The 22,706-nt window shown below is 38.3% G+C and overlaps 1 protein-coding gene across 5 annotated transcripts in view; it reads right to left on the bottom strand.

The window, feature by feature from the left end:
- Nucleotides 1-22,706, bottom strand: part of Ca-alpha1T (Ca[2+]-channel protein alpha[[1]] subunit T) — a 259,303-nt gene that overhangs the window by 84,140 nt on the left and 152,457 nt on the right. For 4 of the 5 annotated variants that reach the window (XM_067780304.1, XM_067780303.1, XM_067780301.1 and 1 more), the window contains 2 exons: nucleotides 12,884-13,125; nucleotides 1,982-2,636 (listed from right to left, as the gene is read on the bottom strand). In XM_067780304.1, coding sequence (XP_067636405.1) covers nucleotides 1,982-2,636; nucleotides 12,884-13,125 — 897 coding nt within the window. The remainder of the gene's footprint in view (nucleotides 1-1,981; nucleotides 2,637-12,883; nucleotides 13,126-22,706) is intronic. The other variant, XM_067780300.1, reaches the window with a different exon arrangement.

Raw genomic sequence — 22,706 nt, 5'->3', positions numbered from 1 at the left:
TCTGTAGCGAACATTTTGGTTTTGATAAGAGTAGTAGTTGTATGATATTATGATGTGATCAAACGAGAGTTGATGTGACTATCATGTCATATTTTGACATCTTTCCACGATATAGGTAGCTGTCTGAAGTAATATGATATAAACATGTAGCATGTGAAATGTAGAGCTCATATTTTATTAAATGAGAAATGATGCGCCGAAATTGGTTAAATTCTATAGTAAACAGCTTGGATTTGATAAGATGGTTGGCGATGTGATATTATGGAATGAAGGATAGTGATAATGCGATAGAATATGATATGATAAAATGAGTTGAGATGTAGTAAGATGAGTTATATATAAATTGATGTGATGAGGTGAACACATAATGAACATAATTTGCTATGATGCGATTAAATTTGATGTGGTTACAATATCATATCATACGATAAAGTCGAGATAAGAGGCTCTGATAGGCTGTAATAAGTAAGATAAGATGTGAGTTCTTCGCTAACATATATTCTCAATATGTATGTATATTAGGCAGGGTCGATTTGTGGGGAGGCAAAAAAATCGCCCATTGCTCTGTGAAAATCATATTCTAGGGATCAAAATAAGGAAGTTTGCTGAGTGGAGTTTATTTTTCTCTTTAGAAATTTATTTAGTCAGAACATATGTAAATGAAAAAATGAATTTAACTTATTAATAGAAAAGAAATTAAAAAAAAATTATCGTTTTAGTGGTATGGTTCCTTCGGCAAAGTTTCTTATTTTGATCTCTAGAATACGATTTTCACAGAGCAATGAGCGATTTTTAAATCGATCCGCCCTAATGTATATATTTAATATATAAAAATGTATGTTATTTTTTGTTTGCACGAGTTTCGTAGATGGTCAAACTATTAATCGGTTTGCAAAAAGATTTAGTCGACATATCGGATACACATACAGGATACATATTTGAGAAACTTCTTTCCGGAAAGTGAACCAGGGGCCACCATTCTAAAAAAAATTTACTTAAGGTACGATTTGCTTTAAATTTGGTGCAGGGATGCATATTTTGCAAGCATAATATTTGAGAAAATTTTCTTCCCTAAAAGTAGACCAGAACCAGACCTATTCTTAAAAATTATATTTGTGGCGCAATTTGCTTGGAATTTGGTATGCTATAGCTTTGTCTAGCTTGATATTTGCTATACTTTTTTTCGGAAGTGTACTCATAGTTCGATTGGCGAGCGAGGGGGAGGTGAAGAGGAACAGAGAGTGAGTTCGAGGGAGCGGGACCGGGACAAAGCGCCGTTTGGGTAGATGGTAAGGATAATGTACAGGAATCGGAGAGGCGTGTGCGCAGAAACCAATAGAGGGACAGTAACAGAGGCAGATAAAGAGGGAGGAAAGGGAATGCGATAGCGACAGGGAGAGAGAAGGTAAGATAGATGCAAGGTAGTTGAAAGGTACTAATAACTGATTGCTATAAAAAAGAATGTCATTGAAAAAGTTCCGTTGAGCGAGTCTAACAATATTCCACACGATTTGTAAACAGAGTATATATGTACCAAAGTGTGTATAAAACGAATAGCAACGAAAAGGAAAAAGTTAGATACATATTACAAAGCTTGCAGCTGGGCATTCAAATGGCTGAGTTGATAGAGGCAACTGCCTTAGAACTTAGTTCCTGAAAGCTAGCTGCGGAAGAACTGAAATTCAGAAACATGTCTCAAACCATTGCCGTGTGCGACTTTTGTAAATTTTCTCTTACACCTTCATCGTCTTCGCCAAGCAAAGAAATAGCACACTGACTTCGGTGATAAAGTTCTATATATGGACTTCGGCCATAACATAGAGGACTAAGAGAACTAATCCTTACACCTCCCATTCCGACGCAATTTTCGCACCGACTTTTTTTTTTTATAACACAAATCATTGGGCTATCGTGTCTTATTGCGTGTACAATAATTCAAATAAAAAAAACAAAAAAAATATAAACCACAATATATACTCACAATTAGTTGTTCTGAATCCAAATTTGCAGGGAATTTCAATAAAATTGTTTTCTGCTGCCCAGCTTGCTGTATTTGACCAGGCGACGACTGCACTTGCTGTTTCACAGCATCGGGTGTTAAATGATTTGCTGATTTTTTTAAATTCGAATTGCGCGTCACTTGCTCTATTGATTGTACTGAATTTTCTGAGGATGATTGTTGTTGCTGTTGACCGTTATTATTCGGATATCCAGTGTTTGTCATTGTGCCATTTAGCAGTGGCGTTGTTGCAGTTGTTGCTGCATTTGTTGGGTTTGTTGTAGTAGTAAGTGGCAAAGTCAGTGTTGTTGCTGCTATTGTTGTTGGTGCTATTGTTGTTGTTGTAGTCGTTGATGGTGCAATGGTCGTTGTCGCCGCTGTTGTTGCCATTTGATGATTTCGCACGCCATTTGTTGCAGCGCAAGTGCCATTGTTATTGTTATTACTGCTATTGCTTACATTATTGTTATTTGAATTCAAGGGCACCATAACAGTGATCATTTGATCCTGTATGCTCGATGGTTTTCGATTACCATATTTAGGACACTTCGGGTGATGACATTTAATGCGTGATGGTGAGAATGTTAAATTGTCAGCATTAGGGAGGAGGCCTTCTTTGCGTTGTTGCTTTTGATATCTAGTGTATGAGTAATTGAGTTGACAGTTGTTAGTTGATGACAAGCGACAAGTGATGACAAGTGACAGTGCGTCGAGTGACGGCGTATGTGCGAATGCAGGCATTTGGGTCCATCATCGTTGACGAGTCAGTATGTCAAGTATAACATTTTGTTGTTTTTGACATTTGACATGTTTCGCATATTCAAGTAATTTGTTTTGCCAGTCCATTGTTGTATTGTTTTTTGACGCGTACGTGTGGCGTAGTAGTCATGAAGTGTCAAATACATGTTTTATTTTGTGTTTGCCATTTTATTTCATTTTAATTTTTTTCGTTTTGAAAGAAACATAAACAGAAAGTAAAATGTAAATATATTAGAGACAAGTTGTTAATCTTAAAATAAAATTTTTTGTCTATTCTGTTCATATCAATAACTAGTCATGCCTGACTAATTGACTGCCTGATTAGCTAACTGACTAACTATTTGACTATGCGGTGTTGAGTGTCTGTTTGTATGTGATGAGTGGTGAAGTTGAGATGTGATAACACAACATTATTACATAGACACACACGTACAAAACACATATAAGTCTATATGAAAGTCAGCCTTAACGTTGAAGATTTATATACTGTGAGGCAAAGGTTAGCTTAACGTCGTCGCCATAACTATATGTGGAGGCTTTAAACGTATTTAAAAACTCTTTAGGCTTTTTACTTCATATCACGAAGGGTTTAAGAGTCACGCCTCCTAGATGATAGAGGCTACAGTTCCCCGTCTGCCAGGTCACTGCATATGCTGATGACATAGCCCTGACGGCTACTGGCAAACATCTTCCGGTTCTTAGCGAACTCTTGGAAAATGCACTAAATCTAACAAAAACTTGTTTTAAGGAATCTGGACTCAGCATCTGCAGTGAAAAAACTGAGATGGCGCTCTTCACCCGCAGACGCAACATACCAGACAATTTTCCACAAAGATCCCAGAGAAGATCGGGTGTGCAAATTGCATGGAACCAGAAGCCGTTCGTCTTTACGGACGGTGTTAAACTGAAAAAACAGAGTTGGCTGTGGAATATTCTCAAGGAAGCTGAACATAAATAAGAGCCTACGCTTACCAGACCACTGCAGTGTTTTTGAAGCTGATATTAAAGCTTTTTGGGAAGCTCTCTCTATCTAATTTAGCTGCCGGTGACTTACTCTGTTTCCATTTTTTCCGACAGCCAAGTTGCCATAAAATCCCTACATAGTAGTGATACATCTTCACTAGTGGCGTTAGAGTGTAGGGAAGCTCTAAACAAGCTAGGTGATAAGTGTACCTTGAGCAAATGTAATATGGGTCCCAGGTCACAGTTACATTTCGGGAAACTGCGCTGCTGGGTGAGTCCTCCTCTGAATACTTGCAAGCACTGGCTGCAATGTCAGTTCATGCAACGCGAGGTGTCATGGAACCAACATGTAGGGTGTCCAGGGGAATCTGGCCCAAGCTGGACGAAAATAGATCGCAATTGGTCATACGTCTGAATCGCCTCTCTATTAACCCATTAGTGGGTATTCTACCAGGTCGCTATCTTATGAGCGCTCGTTAGGCTCATATGGGCAAATGACATGCAAATGACCCCTGCCGTAGCTGCAGGGACGGGAAAGAGATAGAACGCGTAGAGCACTATCTATGTATGCCATTGTCCTGCCCTGTCAAAGACCAGGTATGGATGTCTACAGACACCTCTTTGGGTGTATTGCGGAGCCATAATCCCCAAATTGACAAACGCACTGGTTTTAGCTTCTTGGGTGTATGAACCACGTTCTACAGAAGGGAAACAAGGACTCCTTCGTGGAATCAAAATGGGTTAAAATGCCCTACGTGAGTCTCCACTTGGGAGCGGAGGCGGCTACTTTAACCTAGCCTAACCTAGGTAATATCGTAGACTACAGGGCCCCTTACAGTTCTCAGTTAGAGTTCGTAGGTCCCCTCTGCTTAGGTTAATGAGTTTGGCTGATAATGCCCTTATAAGAATATTTTATATACCCTAATCAAAAAGTCCTCTCGATAAAAGCTGTCTGGCTAAGACGAAAGAGCAGTCGATTCGATACTTACTTTGTGTGCTCAAGGTAACAGAGCATAAGGTGAAAAAGTCATCCCACAAAAAAGGTAAATAGAACTAAAATTGTCTTGGTTTTCATCTGATCTAATGCAAGTGAAAATTTGAGCCATTTATATAATATGCAGGATAAGATGCAACTGTGACATTTGAATAAATTTTTGCTAAGGTGGTACAAAGTCAATGGCCATAGTGTCAAGTGGCCTTATGACCACTTCAAATGGTCATAAGATCAATTGCCATTTGACCCATGTAAGTAGACATAGGGTCACTCAATTTTTTGACCTTATCTAATTTGACTTGATGTCTGTTTAAGACATTTCAATAAATTATGACCACTTAAAATGGCCATAAAGTCCATTGGCATTATAACCCATGTAAATAGACATAAGATCAGTAGACTTTTTTGAATTTGGCTTAATGTCTGTTTAAGACATTTCGATAAATTATGACCACTTCAAATGGCCATAAGGTCCATTGGCCCTATGACCCATGTAAATAGACTTTTTCAAATTTGACTTAAGTCTATTTAGGAAATTTCCATTTGACGTTATTTTTACTGAACTGAGACGAACACAAAGAAAAAAAAAAAATTATGGCGGATAAAAAAAAAAACATTTCGTTGAATTAGTTGTTATTTCAAAGAAATCCTCGGCGCACCAGTTTTGAACCCGAATTGTAATGAAACTAGAATGTGGGGAAAGCAGCGCCGCAGGTGAAAACTTAGATACAAAAAATTGCGTGATTTTTCATTCTAAATTTTTATAGGCTTTTCGTTGAATAAATGCTACCTATTTCAAAGAAATACTCGGTGAACCTATTTTTTATCAAATTTTTCACTGATATAAAACTAGAATATAGGAAAAGAAGTGGTAAAGGCGAAAACTGGGATTGAACTGCACATTAAACAGTTAATAACAAATAAAATAACTGAGCATATGGCTACGTGAGAATATAAGTTGACTTAATGTCTATATTGGAAAGCATAATGGACATAATATCAATATCGTTGGGATTGTATTCATTTGAAATTTGACGTTGTTGCCATTTAATATGGTGTCATAAGTTATTGACGCTGTGGCCATTTGAAGTGGTCATAAGGTCAATTTACGTTATGGCCGTGGACCTTATGTCACACCAACGTGTTTTTGGTACCTTTTTAATGCATACTATTGATACTAAATTTATTGTAAACTGTGCACGCGACTAAAGACATAATGAAATATTTGTTAAGCTTTTTTTTAAAAAATCACTAAAAAAAGATTTATCGGAATTTTTAACAATTTTTTTTGCTTAAAACTCCATATAGTGACACACACACAATAACAATAAATGCATATGAAAGTGTAGGTTAATGAATGTGTGCGTGTTTGTGTATTGGTTTATGTGTCCTATTCAAAAATTTTTTTGCTTTAAAAATTTTGCACACGATCAATATTTTATAACAAACTCGCTAACTAAGGACCACAAATATGTAAATATATTAATGCAAATTACTACATGCGCTTGTTTAAATATTTATATGTAAATATATATTATATACATACATACCTAAGTATGTAAGTAAAAAAAAGTATTAAAAATATATAAAACGAAATAATGTTAAGCAAAGCAAAAAAAAAAAAATGAAATTTGTTCATAAAAAAAGGTAAAAATTGCCAAGTAAATACAATTAGCTTAAATAACAAAAAAAATGTAAATAATTCAAAATTGAAAGAACTAAAAAATTGCTGCGATTAGCTGGCAGTAAACATTTTTTAGCGTTGCAGTAATTGTTTAAATTTTTTTGCATTGAAGCCTTGTTAAAGCAATACAGTAAAATTCCCCATTACGGACAGTCCTTATAACCGGGCAGCTCCAATAACCGGACAAATTTATGGGCACACAGGTTTTTCATTCATTTTTTCATACAAATATCATCCTAATAAACGGACACTTTAATAACCGGACGCGGACAAAGTATTTCAAACTATTTCCTTAAAAAAATTTCTCATAAACGGACAAAATTCAAAAATATCACAAGCAAGCTTTGTAAAAGGTAAAGTATAGTGAGCCCAAAAATTTAATGGTAGTAGGTACACGTTTATTTTGCTTTGAAAGGTTCAATATTGGCAAACACAAGCTACTGAAGTCAATAAAAATAAAGAAAAAATCTTTCTAAATGGGAGTCTGGAGTTAATAATCATCAAAAGCGAAGTTTTCTTAAAAGAGGCGGTTCTGAGAGAGACGAGATGTGTTTTAATTGGTTCGCTAAGGCTAGAAGTCAAAACATTCCGATTTCTGGTCCCATTTTGAAAGCAAAGGCAATGGAAATTGCCGGCAAACTGTGTGTACCTAATTTTAATGCTTCAGATGGATGGTTAAACAAATGGCGAATAAGGAATAATGCTGCTTTCAAATGCGTATATGGTGAAGCTGCAGATGTAAGCCAGGATGGTGTCGAACAGTTTAGGACAAAACTGCCATCTCTGTTGACCGGTTAAAAGCCTCTAGACATTTACAACGCAGACGAAAGTGGGCTTTTCTTTCGCGCCTTACCTGACAAAACCCTCGCTTTTAATCCGAAAAATGCGTGGGCGGTAAACTATCAAAGGAAGGTAGGTAGGTTGAACTGGCCGGTCCATGAGGACCTCACATAGACTGATTGAGTCCGTAGTGTTACCAGAAGTTTGTTTTAACGACCAAACTGAAAAACCCTATCAAAAACCAGGACCTATGTTATAAAATAACTCCGTCCTCTTGGCAAATACTAGAAGCTTCCTAGGACTTAAGCCACTTGCTGCTTCTAGATCTGACAGCTGTATCACTTCTAATAGCTGGAGTCTTAGCCTGGCAAGTGCAGGGCACGAGCACAGAACGTGCTCGATCGTTTCCTCCTCCAACCCGCACTTCCTACACCTGCTATCACTGACCAAGCCTAATTTAAAGGCATGTGACGCCAGAAGGCAGTGTCCAGTCAGAATACCCGTCATGAGTCTACAGTCCTCTCTTTTTAATGATAGAAGCAACTGTGTTAGTCTAAGGTTGTAAGACCTACACATAATCTTCGACACTTTACAGCCCCGCGCTTGAACCCACGCCTTTTCTGCTTGGTCGATCATGTGCACCTCTCGCCTTCGCTTAATCTCGCCCAATCTAATTGGGACGTCTACGGAGCAAGCTTCAAGGGATGCGCCCTTTTTAGCTAATTCGTCCGCTTTTTCATTCCCATCTATTCCCATATGCCCTGGGACCCAATATAGATGTATGCTTCTCCCTGTCCCGATTCTCTCCAGAGACTGCTTACACTCTAACACGCATTCAGATGCTGTGCTATGCGAGATTATTGCCTTAATTGCTGCTTGACTGTCAATATAAAAGTTAACACGGTTGCAGCTTAAGCTATTCTCTTCCAGGGTTTCTACTGCTTTGGTTACGGCTAATATTTCCGCTTGGAAAACGCTACAGTAATCCGGCAGCCTGTAGGATCTGCTTAATTCCGGATCAGCGCAGTATACCGCAGACCCTACTCTTTCCACTATTTTGGAACCATCGGTGTACACATGTATCGCCTCGTCCGCCATTTGCGCACCCTTGCGCCAACCGTCCACCTCTATTGTGGCCTTAAGATCTCCCTTAAAGTCCAGGTAGGGAATCATGTAGTCTGTTCGTCTTGTGACTGAGGACGCTATACTACTATGGCCATATGGTCGGCGCTCAAGCTGCCCCGAAGCACCGAGCCTGGTTGCGGTCGTTAATGCTTTGTTCTTTGCTACCAGGTCTACAGGTGGAATGTGCAGAATGGCATACAGTGCAGCCGTCGGGGTTGTTTTCAGGGCTCCCGTAATGCAAAGCATCGATAGTCTGCATACCCCCTCTAATTTTTTGAGGTATGTTGTTTTTTGTGTGGCTTTCCACCAAACAAGAACTCCATAGTATAGAATAGGGCTTACAATCGCTGTAAAAACCCAATGAGAAAGAGAGGGCGATAGGCCCCGCGTACACCCCAGCATTCTTTTACATGCATAGAGTGCCGTTGAGGCCTTCTTGACCCTCTCCTCCACGTTGAGCTTCCATGACAGCTTACTGTCAAAGGAAAGACTCACAATTTTGTTCTGTTCTAACATGGCTGGAGATAAGGAGCTGCTTTTGGTTATAGGTAAAGCAGCCCGTCCTCGATCTTTTAAGCATGTTCCAAACTGCCAGTGGATTGGAAGTCTAATAAAAAGCATGGACGACTCGAGAAATAATGAGTGAATGGCTGCAGCAGTTCAATCGAAGAATGAAAGCCCAGAATCGAAAAATTATCTTGTGTTTAGATAACGCAGCTTCTCACCCAAAGGAATTAAACTTAACCAACATAAAAATTATTTTCTTGCCACCAAATACAACGGCAGTTAGCCAACCCTTTGATCAGGGTATAATCCAAAATTTTAAAACTTTGTATGGAAGCTTAGTTTTAAAACACCTGCTATCTAAAATTGACAAAACAAGTTCAGCCTCAGACCTCTCAAAATCGATTAATGTACTAGAAGCTGTGTATTTCATCAAAGCATCTTGGAATAAAGTGGAAGCCACAACCGTCCGAAATTGCTTCCGTAAAGCAGGATTTTTGGAAACGTATAAGGATCTTCCAGATTTTGATCCCGAAGATGACATTCCACTGGCAATCTATGATAGGCTTCAGGAAGGACTAGATTTGGCAAATGATTTGGAAGGTTTTCTCCAAATGGATCAAAATGTTTTCATTGAGGACAACAGTATAGAAATTCAATTTGACCAGCAAGATGATACTATGGACATAAGTGATTCAGAAGATGAATGATGAGGCTTTAAAACCTGTTGCGCGCACATTCTTGAATAAATATCTTTTCATACAGTCAATGAAGGGATGAAGAATTTGTGGTTATTTCGTGATCGAGGGGTTTGAAGGCTCAAAAAAACTTGTTCTTTGTCAAAAGCCATTTTTAAGTCGGTTTTTTGCCTTTAGAGCAATTTTAGCTGCAGAGAAGTATACTTTTAGGCACCTTAAGATTTTTTTTTAATTTTGGCTTGTGGTTAAATTCTCTATTGACCAGTAATTTCAACCTATAACTAAAAAAAATATGTTTGTGAATAGTAAAGCTCTCTCAACAATTCAGATTTAGTCGACGTATTCAAGACGTACGCTTGCTTTGGGTTGTAAGAGTGTAGCGCGTCTTTAGGCGGCTATAATGACCCTGCAAAAATCGGGAGTACTCCATGCATGCATGTATGGAGTACTCGCTATGGACCAAGCGAGTGCTCCAAAATTAATCACAATACCATACAAAAAATATAGTCCAATTAACATTGCGATGCCCTAGGACTGGACCATATACTCCAGCTCAGCATTACATCAGAGTAATCCATGGAGTACTCCAGTAAGACACAAGTGGACCACATGATCCAACGATTTTTGCAGGGAATTTTTTATGTGTACGCAGATTTAAACCTAAACTCTAACCGCTCTGGAAGAGTATTCTATGAAAGCGTGCAGTTACTGACGTACGCTGACAACATTGGTATCATCGGCCTAAACCCCGCGCTCTAAGTTCTGCTTACTACAAACTGGAAGAAAAAAAAAAGATGGCTTTGTTGGTGAATAAGGACAACACGAAGTATCAGCTGCCATTGAGCAAAGAATCAGCGCTTTTACGCCTTTGCAACAACGTCAGTGTAGGCAGCCATAGTTTCAAAATAGTAAAGGACTTCGTTTACCATTAACCAGCATTAACGAAAACAACAAAGTCTAGAAATCTAGCGAAGAATCACTCTTGTCAACAAATGCTACTTTGGGCTGGGAAGGCAATTGAGAAGTGAAGTCGTCTCCCGGCAAACTAAGATCATGTTCCACAAGTCACTTGGTCACTAGATCTTGTTATATGAATGAAAGATGATGCTTTGACCAAACAAGTAGTATTATAGAAGCAGAGCAAGAGGATGGCGCCTACTCCGCTGGAAGGACCAGGTTTTGAACTGCTAAGCGTCAGTTAAGTAAGTAAGTAAGCGTTGGCGATAGCGAGTAGGGAAGAAGATTTAATCATTAGCTCTATGAACCTCAAGCGGATATCATCATAGTCTAGCGAATTTAAATAAAGCGGCTACGCGTATTTCAGTCTGAGCTAACAGCCGTAAAGAAGGCATTTCGATGGCTTCTATCCTTGAATTCCACATCTATCTTTATTACAGAAATACTTCAGACAAGGAAAAAATTAAATGTAGAGATGAGCTAAACTAACTGGCTTCTCTCAGCATGCTGTGATGTGGGCTCCTGTATACCTGTGAACTTCGTTGCGGACGACATAGCGGGAACCGCCAGTGGGCAGTGAACCATTGGAGCTCAAGGGGGTTGTTAGAACGAACACATAACTTCACAGATTATCCAAACCATATGTAAGTCCCAACTACGCGAAGAAACCTAGAAGGAGATGACCTAAAGGAAGGAATAGTATGCCGCGATCTGTGAAATGAACTGGCTTAGCTATGCGTGCTGTGATATGCCTAGGAACTTCGCTGCCAACGACTTAGCGCAAACGGCTGTGAACCAATGGGATTCAAGGGTTTGTTAGACTGAATAAATACCTCCACAGATTCTCTAACCCACCTGCGCGAGGTAACCTGTAAGGGGATAACCTGGAACGTTGAAAGCGATCATTTCAAACCTTTCCCGAGATAGTCGAGGAATTATCTTCTGGACTTTGTCGTATATACGGAGTGTAAAGGGCTAGAAAGTGATATTAGAAAGTGTTAACACTGTGCGGATGCGCTGCTTAGGCCAATGCTTGTTTGAAAAAACTGAACAAGCACTTCTTAAACGTTTACTGAGATAAGTTCTGTGATGAATATGCCAGTAAATGTTTCTTCCTTTCTTTTCAGTTTCTCGTAGCAAAACATAATAATTGAATATTCAATTATTATAAGCCGCTGTTAAGCTCATGAGTTCTTAAATAATAAGTGTTTTTCTATTGTGTGATATAGCTTTATGCGTGGAGCTTCAGAATGTATACATATTAATCTCTGAAATAAGCGAAAAGGGCTAAGAATATATGTGATAAATATTGAGGAACAATTTAGGCGAAGTACTCTACTTTTTACATGGCGGAAACTGTGGGCAATGCAGGTAATATATGATAAATCGTTGATGTGTGCCTGTTCAATTCCTATAAAAAAAAAAATGTAAGGCGCTATAATCTCCGAAGAGATCTAAGGCCGAGCTTCTCTTCCAACTTGCGTCGTGCTCCTCTTGATTTTCCCTACAAATTGGCCGGGAGGGGACCTACATGTTTTATGCCGAACGGCATCTGCAAGGCAGTTGAGTTTTCACTGAGAGCTTTTCATGGCAGAAGTACACTCGGAGCGCTTGCCAAACACTGCCGAGGGGCGACCCCGCTTAGAAAAATTGTCTTCTAATTGAAAAACCTTATTTCTAAAATTTTGATGTTGCTTTGCCCGGGGTGCGAACCCAGGGCATACGGTGTGATAGGCGGAGCACGCTACCATCGCACCACGGTGGCCGCCAATTCCTATACGTAGCATATTATTAGGCATGAAACTGACGTTAAAAACTGACGAATCTGAATATAAACTTTACTCGGCAAAAGGTGTTAAAATACTTAAAATAGTTTGCATACTTTAAGGCTTAACCATTAGTGTCAAGTTGTATTTAAAACTTTGGAAGTAGACTAATACTTCTAGTTGAACTGGGGAAGAAAACTATTTTTGGATTTTTCTACAAAAATATGTGGTCAGTAATTGTCAATATGCAGTGGAATGAAGAGATCGTACTTTGAATTTCCTGGAGCTCAATATTTCGAATTGGCTAAAATCTTTGTATTATTTGTTAATCTCAAAACTTGATACTGTTCTATTTCGAAATATCTGCTTACTGTTTAAATATTCTACTCAACTCTGATATTATTAACACTAGAGTTATGAAATTTACAATGAAAGCAGCTAATTGAATTTGTTGATTGCTCTAAGGGATGGAGTTAGTTCGTGAGAGTTATTTATCGCGTGGCGCACGCACTAACGAAATTATTCGAACGCTACTTTATATACATTTTTTTTTCACTCAATAAATTCGTATTTTTTTTTTGTATTTTGAGAGTAACAGTAACTGAAAGTATTCGAAAAAAAACATAATAAAAAATAAAACAATAATAATCATACTTATATAATCTGTACTTCTTTAACATGCGCCGCTTGAAACGTCGCCAAAGATGTGCAATATATTTGACAATCTCCGCATAGCATGTTGCCGGCTCTGAATTGTTGGTGCTTGAAGCTAACGTTGAGGTGGAAGTGTAGCGTGCACGCTCTTGACGCATGCGTTCCATTTCACGTTTTTTCGTTTCCGAAAACTGGGTGGCGATAACGACGAGACAGAGGTTGATCATGAAAAATGAACCGATCTGTGAAGTAAAGAGAACAAACAAAACATAAATAGAGTAAAATAATTAATTTTTATAAAAAAAAAATGAATATGATAAAAAATTTACTACTGTTCAATTTCGGTCAGAAATGCTTTAAAAATTCATAACTCAAAATTCTCAATCGGTTCATGTGTTTTTTCTAACGAAAAGTATGTCATACAAAATTTATTGCATACTTTCAGGCAAGAGCGGTAGTTGCGTAGCTTGAGTGCTGACAACATCAGATGAGGAGGTTCTTCGCGTTACCGATGGCTAGTGCCGAAGTTTGCGCGACGAATAGACGACTTGCGGGATTGCTTAACAGTTTAAGCGGTCTAGCACCAATCGAAGCTGTTGGTCTTAAACATTCTGCCCATATCTGCACAGAGCTCGTGTGGCTCGTTATCAAGTTTCCTTGTAAACCCACTGTTGGGCCATATATCTCTTCTGAAAAGGTGTTACTCGGAAGCCCACTTCAACCCAGGCATAGCAGTAATTAGCGGACTATTTTTTACGTTCTCAAAAGCACTCTGCAGTCGTCAAAGATGCCGTTTCGTTTATCCCTGGCACCCGCCAGATATTATTAACGTATTGTAAAAATCTTTTCGGTGATGACCCAACCAGACCAACCAGTATGCATAAATTGCGATGTTGTGTTAAAAGTGCTTCGCCCCATTCAATAGATGCAACCACTCACAAATTTTCACCAATGTTCTCTAACGGGAGTACAAGGGAAGTAGCAGTTTCAACTGTGTTGGATTATAGGCATGTTGCTGCTAGAGGCGTAGGGACACATCGCAATCAGGACATAGATTAGGTTTAATTCTTCTGCAAGGATTGGTCACTGTATATTGCTAACGGGGCTTATCGGGCACGATCTAGCAAAGGTGTAGACTAGGCTTAGGGCCTCTTTTTTTATTGGACGTTGGGGTAGCGCACTACACTCAAGTGGCCCAATGAAACTAGGCTAATCCTGTTCATGTGTCCGCATCCCGTGGGACCGCCGTTAGACGCAACGCCACGGCGGGGAAAGGCGATTTAGTCGCCACTACTTCGTATGCGCATTTCTCTGCGCTCCCTTTCAGCATGCATCAATTTCGTCATAACTATAAAGGCCATCTAGCTCACAGCAGTCCAACAATCTTTTTGTCCGCACATTCGGGGAACTAAATTCCTCTATCCCACACTTATGTAGATATTCCTTGAAGCCGCTGAACTAGCATGAAGGTCAAGCGCCCTTTTCTCGATTTTTCCCACCGTTCTTGCCATCCAAGTATTGTTCGTGACCGCAAGGTCTTTTCTTAACTTACTCCCCCACCGTCCTGAAGTGGTCCTTAAAAGTTAGTTTTGAGTCACTGTTTACTCCTAGATATTTCAAGGAAGGCTTTGAATTTATTTGATAATCTCCTATGGTTAGGACTAACTCATCCACAGTCCGCTTTGAGCTCCCCAAAACCACTTCCGACTTATTGCCAGCCATATTCAGCCCCATGTTCGTCAGCCATTCCTTTATTCTTCCCATCATGCTTGGAGCAGATCAAGTTTCTTGGCCGCTGCTACTACGACAATATCATGTGCATAGCCGACAATTTCCGTGCCTCCGGGAAGGTCGATTTGTAGCACACCGTCATACATCACATTCCAAAGAGTTGGGCCTAGAACAGATCCCTGGTAGAGGTTTACGCCGATGTTCTTACTTTAAAAATCTTGATTTTTCAATTCAAAAAAATAATATTTAGGAAAAGTTTTTTTGTATGTATTTAAGGAAATCAACGTTCAAACATTTTCAGGAGTATCTCCTTGCGGAGGAATTATCCCTCGTTCACTTACTCCAGAGAGGCTTCGAACCTAACCCCGGTCTTTGGAATTGGTACTGCTGCGTCTGCTGAAAAGAAATTGAGATACATAAAATGGTCACACTTTTGTCTGTATATCTCGTGCAATGCGTAGTTTCACCTGGCGTTAACTCCTAATAACACAAGTTTACAAATTCAGGTCAACTTTTGGATCTGAGCAGATAAGAGCAATTCTTAACTATATTTGATATGCTGAATTCGAATCTGCATTCAGTTTTTCAAGATTGATTCTAGTTTCCGAGATCTCGCATGATAGCACCATTGTGCTGTTATAGCAGCTTTTAAATCGTGGCACTGCTTGATAAGTAAGTAAAAATGGCAGAATGTTCATAAAAGTATGAACATATAACTACGCCGCTCTAAAATAAGTAAATTTATACAGTCCACTAGAATTTAAGATAATATTGTCATACATACATACTTACAAAACAAACAGGATAAGGTACCTAAACCTATCACACATACACACACATATGTACACACATACAGTCCCTTGAGGAAAGATAAGTATAAACAACCCTCATACAAAACAGATGGTTTCTTAATATTCAAGCAATGCCCTTGAACAAACAAACAATAGAATCAATAGAACAATAGAAGCAAACAATAGAATAAACTAAGAAGACATTAAAATTAGTCCTTTGTCTAACATTAGATACACAAACGCACTTACAAGTATAGTTACGTTTAGGAACATAGTTTTAAGATTTAGTATATAAGCAAATGTAAAATAGTTTAAGACTCAGAATTAAAATATATTCTAAACCATCAACACCATTATATAAAAATAAAAATGCAGAGACAGTGTTGCAAAGTTGATCCAAAGTGTTTTTGTTACGTTTGTGGTGGTTATATGATTAAAAAAAGTGGCAAACTAATAACAAATGCGCTCAAAGATGCGTATCTGCACTACTTTGGTTGCAGCGTAGCAGACACTCGTAAGTCATGGAGACCGAAATTTATTTGTAACGCATACAAAACAAAGCTGTATAAGTGGTCATCGGGAGAACGTGAGTACTTTTCCTTTTCAATGCCAACGCTCTGGAGAGAACCTAAAAACCATAAAGATGATTGCTACTTTTGTTTGATGAAAGTTACGGGTATAAATGCAAAAATATTAGCAAAATATAATTATCCTGATGTATCATCAGTATCCAAGCCAGTTCCACGTACTGCTAATGATCCATTGCCAGTTTATCGAAGTATAAGTGCAAACGTCCTGGAAACTTTAACTCCATCACCCCCGAGCAGTGAAAGCGACTTTGTCATGGAAGGGCCACATTTAATTTTGCAAGATGAACTAAGCGATTTGACTCGTGATTTGAATTTGTCCAAACAAAAAGCAGAGTTGCTAGGATCACGGCTGCAGCAATGGAAAAATCTAGACTCTCGAACAAAAGTTACTGTATACAGAAACAGAAATGAGGCACTTCGACCGTTCTTCAAAAAAGAAGACAACATAAGTTTCTGTAACGATATTAATGGTTTATTTAATGAAATGAATGCACCCTACGATCGAAACGAATGGCGTTTATTCATTGGTGGTTCCAAATACAGCCTAAAAGCTGCTCTTCTCCACAACGGGAATAACAAACCATCTATTCCGATTGCTCATGCGGTACAAACGAAGTAATGCTACGAAACAATGCGGAAGATCCTGTGCTTCATCAAATACAATGATCATAATTGGAAAATATGTGCTGATCTAAAGGTATAAACATTAATTCCAATTAAATCGAAAACACTTATTTTTTATATTATTTCAACAGGTTATTGGCATCTTAACTGGGATGCAATCTGGATTCACCAAATTTTGTTGTTTCTTATGCTTGTGGGATAGCCGCGCAACTGAACATCATTATGTGAGGAAAGAATGGCAAAGTCGTACTCAATATGAGCCTGGACAGCAAAACGTCTCCGCTGAACCACTTGTAAATCCACAAGACATTTTCCTGCCACCTCTTCACATTAAACTTGGTCTTATAAAGAACTTCGTCAAAGCATTAAACCGTGAAGGACCGGCTTTTCAGTACTTAGTCAAGTTGTTTCCTAAATTGTCATATGCAAAAATCAAAGAAGGAATATTTGTCGGACCTGATAGAAAACTAATGGCTGATAAAGAATTTACAAAATGTTTAACGCCCGACGAAGCAGCCGCGTGGGCATCTTTTCAAAATATCGTTCACCACTTTCTTGGTAATCACACATCCCCTAATTTTGAGGAAATTATTGGCGATATGTTGGAAAATTATCGCAAGATTGGAGCTCGGATGTCTCTAAAGATGCATTTTCTGCATTCCCATCTCGATTTTTTTCCCGAAAACTTGGGTGATACGAGCGACGAACAGGGAGAGCGGTTACACCAAGATCTAGCCAACATTGAAAGACGATACCAAGGATTTTGGGATGAAGGCATGACGAGCGACTATTGTTGGACTCTAATACGCGAAACAGATACTAAACAATACAAAAGGCAAAGTTCCACCAATCTTCATTTCTGATTTGTTACTTTTAAGTTAATAAAATGAATATTATTTGACAAAAATCTTAAAAAATGAATTTATTGACTATATTAAAAACTAGAATCAATCTTAAAAAACGGAATGCAGATTCGGATTCAGCGTCATAAATTGACTTAAAAACCACTTTTAGTTGCCCAGATCCAAAACCGTGTATACTTGTGTAATCGTCGCGGACACAAAGGCGACTTACGGTTGCTATTAATGGTCTATTAATACTTATGACTGTCGTGGCACAGGGCGCCTCCAATTTTTTCGGATGTTTTTAAGAGCTACAATTCCCGATGTGCGAACAGTAGCAATCCCGACCATGTCGACGTCACTTTCCTAGAAGCTCTAGGTGTAGCTCCGAAGACTTTCTAACGGATGTTTTTGTCGCGTTATGCTGCCGAGCTACACCAGAGAAACATCTTGAAACGTTAGGGAGTGACTATTCGGCCAAGCATGCCGTCGTCGAAATCATAAGCAGTCTAAGTGGATGCCATTGCGTAACTTATGGGTGAAAATCGTATAATCCTCGGCGCATCTACATAATTAAAATTTTACAAGGAGCCTGGATAAAATTTTTAAAATGTAGACCAAAGTTTGCAGACGTTTGTGTTCACAACATTGATTTAAATAGTCTTCGTTAAATCACGATATTTTAGAATGAAAGTCGACCGATTTTAAGCTGAAAGATGTTAACTGTTGTTTTCCGGCCTTGTGATATAAGAGCTCATTATGGATGACCGCGTAGCTTCAGTTTTCAGATCAGTTCGACTGTCCACTACGTTAGGGTAGTAGCACACACGGTCATTAGTTCGACTGTCTTGAGAAAGTTTTTGCTTCACCACTTTGAGTGTTCTTGCGAAGGACAAAGCCTCACCTGGTAAATGCCTACATATTCACATTTTTAAAAGGAGCCGAAACGTGTAAGTGATATTTAAACTTGGTTGGTAGGCTATAATCAATGTGATTCACTCCAAGGGACTAGTTTTGGATAGGGCCGCCAACTTTAAGAAATGTCAAACCGGGAGTCTTGGGTGTTGAAGGATGAAGTGTGAAAATCAAAATTTACATTTCAGATGCTATTGTATAGTTTCGCAAATAAACGACAGATGTTTGAATGTAAGCCCAAGTCATTTTTCAAACCCTTCTTATACGTACATATATCCTCAACTTAAGTATGAGGAAAGAATCATTTCAAAGGAGTGTTTATGCCCCTAGAACCTACTAAAGAATCTTGCATAACTGACTTCGCTTCCTTTCTTTCAGCCAATCAATATAAAATTTTTAAAAAAATCGGCACATTTTTTAGGTAATTTGCTTTTTTAGCAACTTGAGGACAATTTTAAAACATGTTCGCCTTGGGTCATTTTATTTGAATTCATTGTTCATTATTAATTTTTTGAAAAAATGTACAAAGTGAGCATATAAATTTATTATATAACTTTTCTTTTAGTGTTTTGTTTTAATAACTTTGTGAATTGGATGATGCAAAGTCCATGTTATGCTGACATCGAAGACGCCTGTTTTTTTTTTAAATAACTTTTGGACAGTTAGAAAGAGTTAATTTTCGCAATTAGTTTCTTATAACTGGCAGTGATGCGCATCCGTTGATACCACTTTCGACCATATCCGACCAATTTTCGACATGAACAATAAATGGCCTAATCAGTCTTAAAGGGGTAGAAAATATATTAACGCGCCGGACGCCGCCGCCACCGCGCCGATATTTTCGACATTCGGCGGCGGCGTGCGAAAAACGACCAAAATCGGCGGCGTATATCTCAAATCCCTGGGGGACACCGTCTAGCATAGGTCCTCTTTATGCTTATTTCCCTATTGCAGTCGTTTGCTAGAATGTCCTGGTTTGTGACAATTCAGAAAAACTATCTGTTCAGTATTTCATTGTGTTATTTTATGTTGAGCTCTTTTGCGCCCTATAAACATCATGTTCAGGTGTCATCATAAGAAGACATCTAGTGGCTGTTCTGAGTGCAGTATTTTGGTAGGCTTGCAGCCTTTTCCAACTTGGGTTTTTTTTAGAGGCCAGGCGACCCGGGCGGTTGTTAGAACGTATTTCCCTCAACAGCTCAAGCACGGCGTCGTCGTTTTAAGGAAGTGTACTTTTTGGGTTCCAGTGGGCAATTGACATACTGGATTTGAGAACGCTATTTAAGTAGCATGCTCTTAGTAATTGCGCTTTAAGTGTAATTTTGTTAATTCAGAATTTTTTGTGTACTCAGTGTTGCATACTTTTAGGCATTTAAGTATATTTAGTGTCAGTTACATTTGTCCCCTTTTCCTTTTCTAATTTTTAAATATTTTATATGTCACAAAATGTTGTCTTGGTAAAGTTTCACCTACTTTTGCATACTTATAATAATGAGATGGCGGATGAGCTTGCAAGAAAGGGTACCTACCATCCACTTTCGCCGTCCTGGAAGAGGTTTGGCATGCCGCTCTCCACCTGAAAGCTCAAGATAAAGGAGGCTGTACTGATGGAAGCCGGAGCCAGGTGGAAGCGTCATGATAGATGCCACCCGGCAAAACTCACATGGCCGGAATGGCATGAGAAGAAATCGCGAGAGCTTCTTACTCTCCGTAAGAGGGATATTTCCTTAGTTGTGGGTCTCCTCAATGGTTACGTTTGTATTGGACCTCATGCGGAAATGATTGGCGCTCCATTTAATGATTATTGCAGAAGCTGCGGCAACGAAGAAGAGCCTGAAACTATTAGGCATCTACTGTGCGAATGTCTAGCGCTCGGTAGAAAAAGACAACGTTTCATGGGCAAGATGTTTCTTGTAGATCTGACTGATATAGCTGAGGTCAGTACACGACGCTTAGTTAGCTTCCCAAACTCAACGAAGTGGTTTGATTAGGAGAGTAGGAACAAATCAGTGTGGTTTCACAATGGGCCTATAAAGGCCTAAGTGTGCCGCTCCGATGTGGACGCCAGCCACTTGAACCTAACCCTGGCATACTTCCAAATCAAAGTCCTGCTCAACTTTTCAGTTTATATATTTATTTGTCATATACATACTTACTACCCAAATTCTTCACTTTTTTGTCATAAGTTGGCATATTTGCTAAGTAACTGTTCACATTGTTGTTGCAAGCCGAAAACTTTTAATAGCAACAATCTGCAATTGGTATGTTTGCCAAGTAAAAGTCGATTGTTTCAACAATCTTGTTCTCGTGTATGGCTTAAGTTGGCAATAATAAATCTTTCTCGGGCTAAAGGTCAGTAAGAACCAAAATACATACGCATACCTTCTCATGGGGAATTGCATGTGAGAAGAAGAAGTGGCTGTAAGGCTGTAATATGACTGCCATACTCAGTATGGATTTTTAAAGACTTGGGATTTTGTATTGTCAAACTTTGTATAAACATACATAACATATGCATATATGTATGCAACATTGACGTATGCAAATTCATTGCATAACGAATTTATAATATGAAAACTTTGTCCTTCAACAGATTTTAACATAAAAATTACAACAAATTTACTAATTCCATACACTTAGTTATTAAATTTACATTTTATCGTAGATATGCATACAAGTTGGGTGTGTTGGATGCACGCATGTAGAGGTATGTAACACACACACACACACACAAGTTGACATGCTAAGTAATAATATACAATTGTTGTGTGTGAGCCAAGTTGTTGGCAATGAAAACTTTCCTTCCGCAAAAACTTTTTAATTTACAAGGCAACAGTCAAACATTTAGTTAGTACGTCTAAAATGGTCTATGAATTTCGTTAATTGCGTATGTTTGTGTGTGCGTATGTTATTTGCATGCATTACACCAGATCGGAAACTTTTTGGTTAAGCATTGTTTGTCAGCAACTCGGTTTGTTTACGTACGTGTATGCAACAATTTGTCCGATTTACGTATGTACTTGGGTAGGACATGTCGTATACGTAACATTTTGTTTTGCGTTGTGAGTGCATTTGGTGAAATAGATTGGTGCTTAACTGGGTTGATTATTATTACAACTTAGCTTAACTTATTTCAATTTGTGAGAGCAATCGTGCTGGTGACAACTGAAGTTGAAAAAAAGGCGTGAGTACCTTGTACTCATTATGTTCGATGTGTTAAGATACACCTATGTATGTACGTCTAAAAACCGAATGTTATTAAGTTAACTAGAGCTCGCCCAGGTTTGGAAGTTAAACACGGCTGCCACTTTGGCCCATTTGGACCAAAAATGGTCATTTCTGGTCCCATTTGGTCTGTTGGTCCATTTTTTTTTTTAATTTTGGCCTTTTTAGGCTGTAACCAAGATTTTGGTACTTTTGTGTCTTTTTCACTGAGGTAAAAATGTACAACACTGCCCACAAAATCTTCCACAACTTCATTTACCCTTTTATATAATGTGCAATATTTTTTGAAAGCTTTAGCTTTACATATGCTCAACGTAGCACTGATATAAACGCTTTGTGTCAAATTATTCCCGTTTGAGAGCAAACCCCGCAAACTTTAACAATAACATTGTTAACTAATTTTTCGCACCTAGTAAAATGTGACTTGATACTTTTCGATGGTTAGTCTGAGAACTGTCGCCAGATTCAATAAATGTGAGTTTTGAAATGTCCTTTTTTTTTCTCTAAAACAAATTATATGGAAAAAAAGTGGACCTATCCAAACTCACAAATACTGAATCTAGGCCATAGATGGGAGAATTGAAGCGTACGGGAGGATAGGTAAACGGAATAGTAAAGAATTAAATTTGCGTATCATTAAACAAAATTGGAACGCCCAGCTATTGGAAAACATTTTTTTTTAACTTTTAGAACTGATTTTATAATAAAATTGATACAACCGAGCTCTGGAGAAATCTGATTTAAAAATAAGATTTTTATGTAAATAAAACTGAACTAGTTTGGTTTGCCGCACGTGTTTTGCTCTAAGGTTTTTGTTTAAATATATATTTATATAAAGCTTTTTGTTAAAACAAAAGTATGTGTAACATTGTACTTTACCAAAGCAGAGTAATCCTAGAAACGTAGAAGCGTAATACCTAAAAATACACTTTATTTTATATACCATATATAAATTTACATATTTAGGCAATTCACAAAGTCTTCTATTCGTTAATCAACATTTTTTGTAGAAAACCGTTTAAACAACCCGAAATTTAAGATTTAACAACTAATTCGACACATTTGTGAATTGCCGCATTATTTGTAAACCAATTAAAGAATACAA

This window comes from Eurosta solidaginis, chromosome 4 (genome assembly GCF_040869045.1).
Source record: "Eurosta solidaginis isolate ZX-2024a chromosome 4, ASM4086904v1, whole genome shotgun sequence".
In the NCBI taxonomy this organism is placed as follows: Eukaryota; Metazoa; Arthropoda; class Insecta; order Diptera; family Tephritidae; genus Eurosta; species Eurosta solidaginis.
The sequence above is the reverse complement of the archived record's forward strand: the minus strand, read 5'-3'. Positions and strand labels throughout refer to the sequence as shown.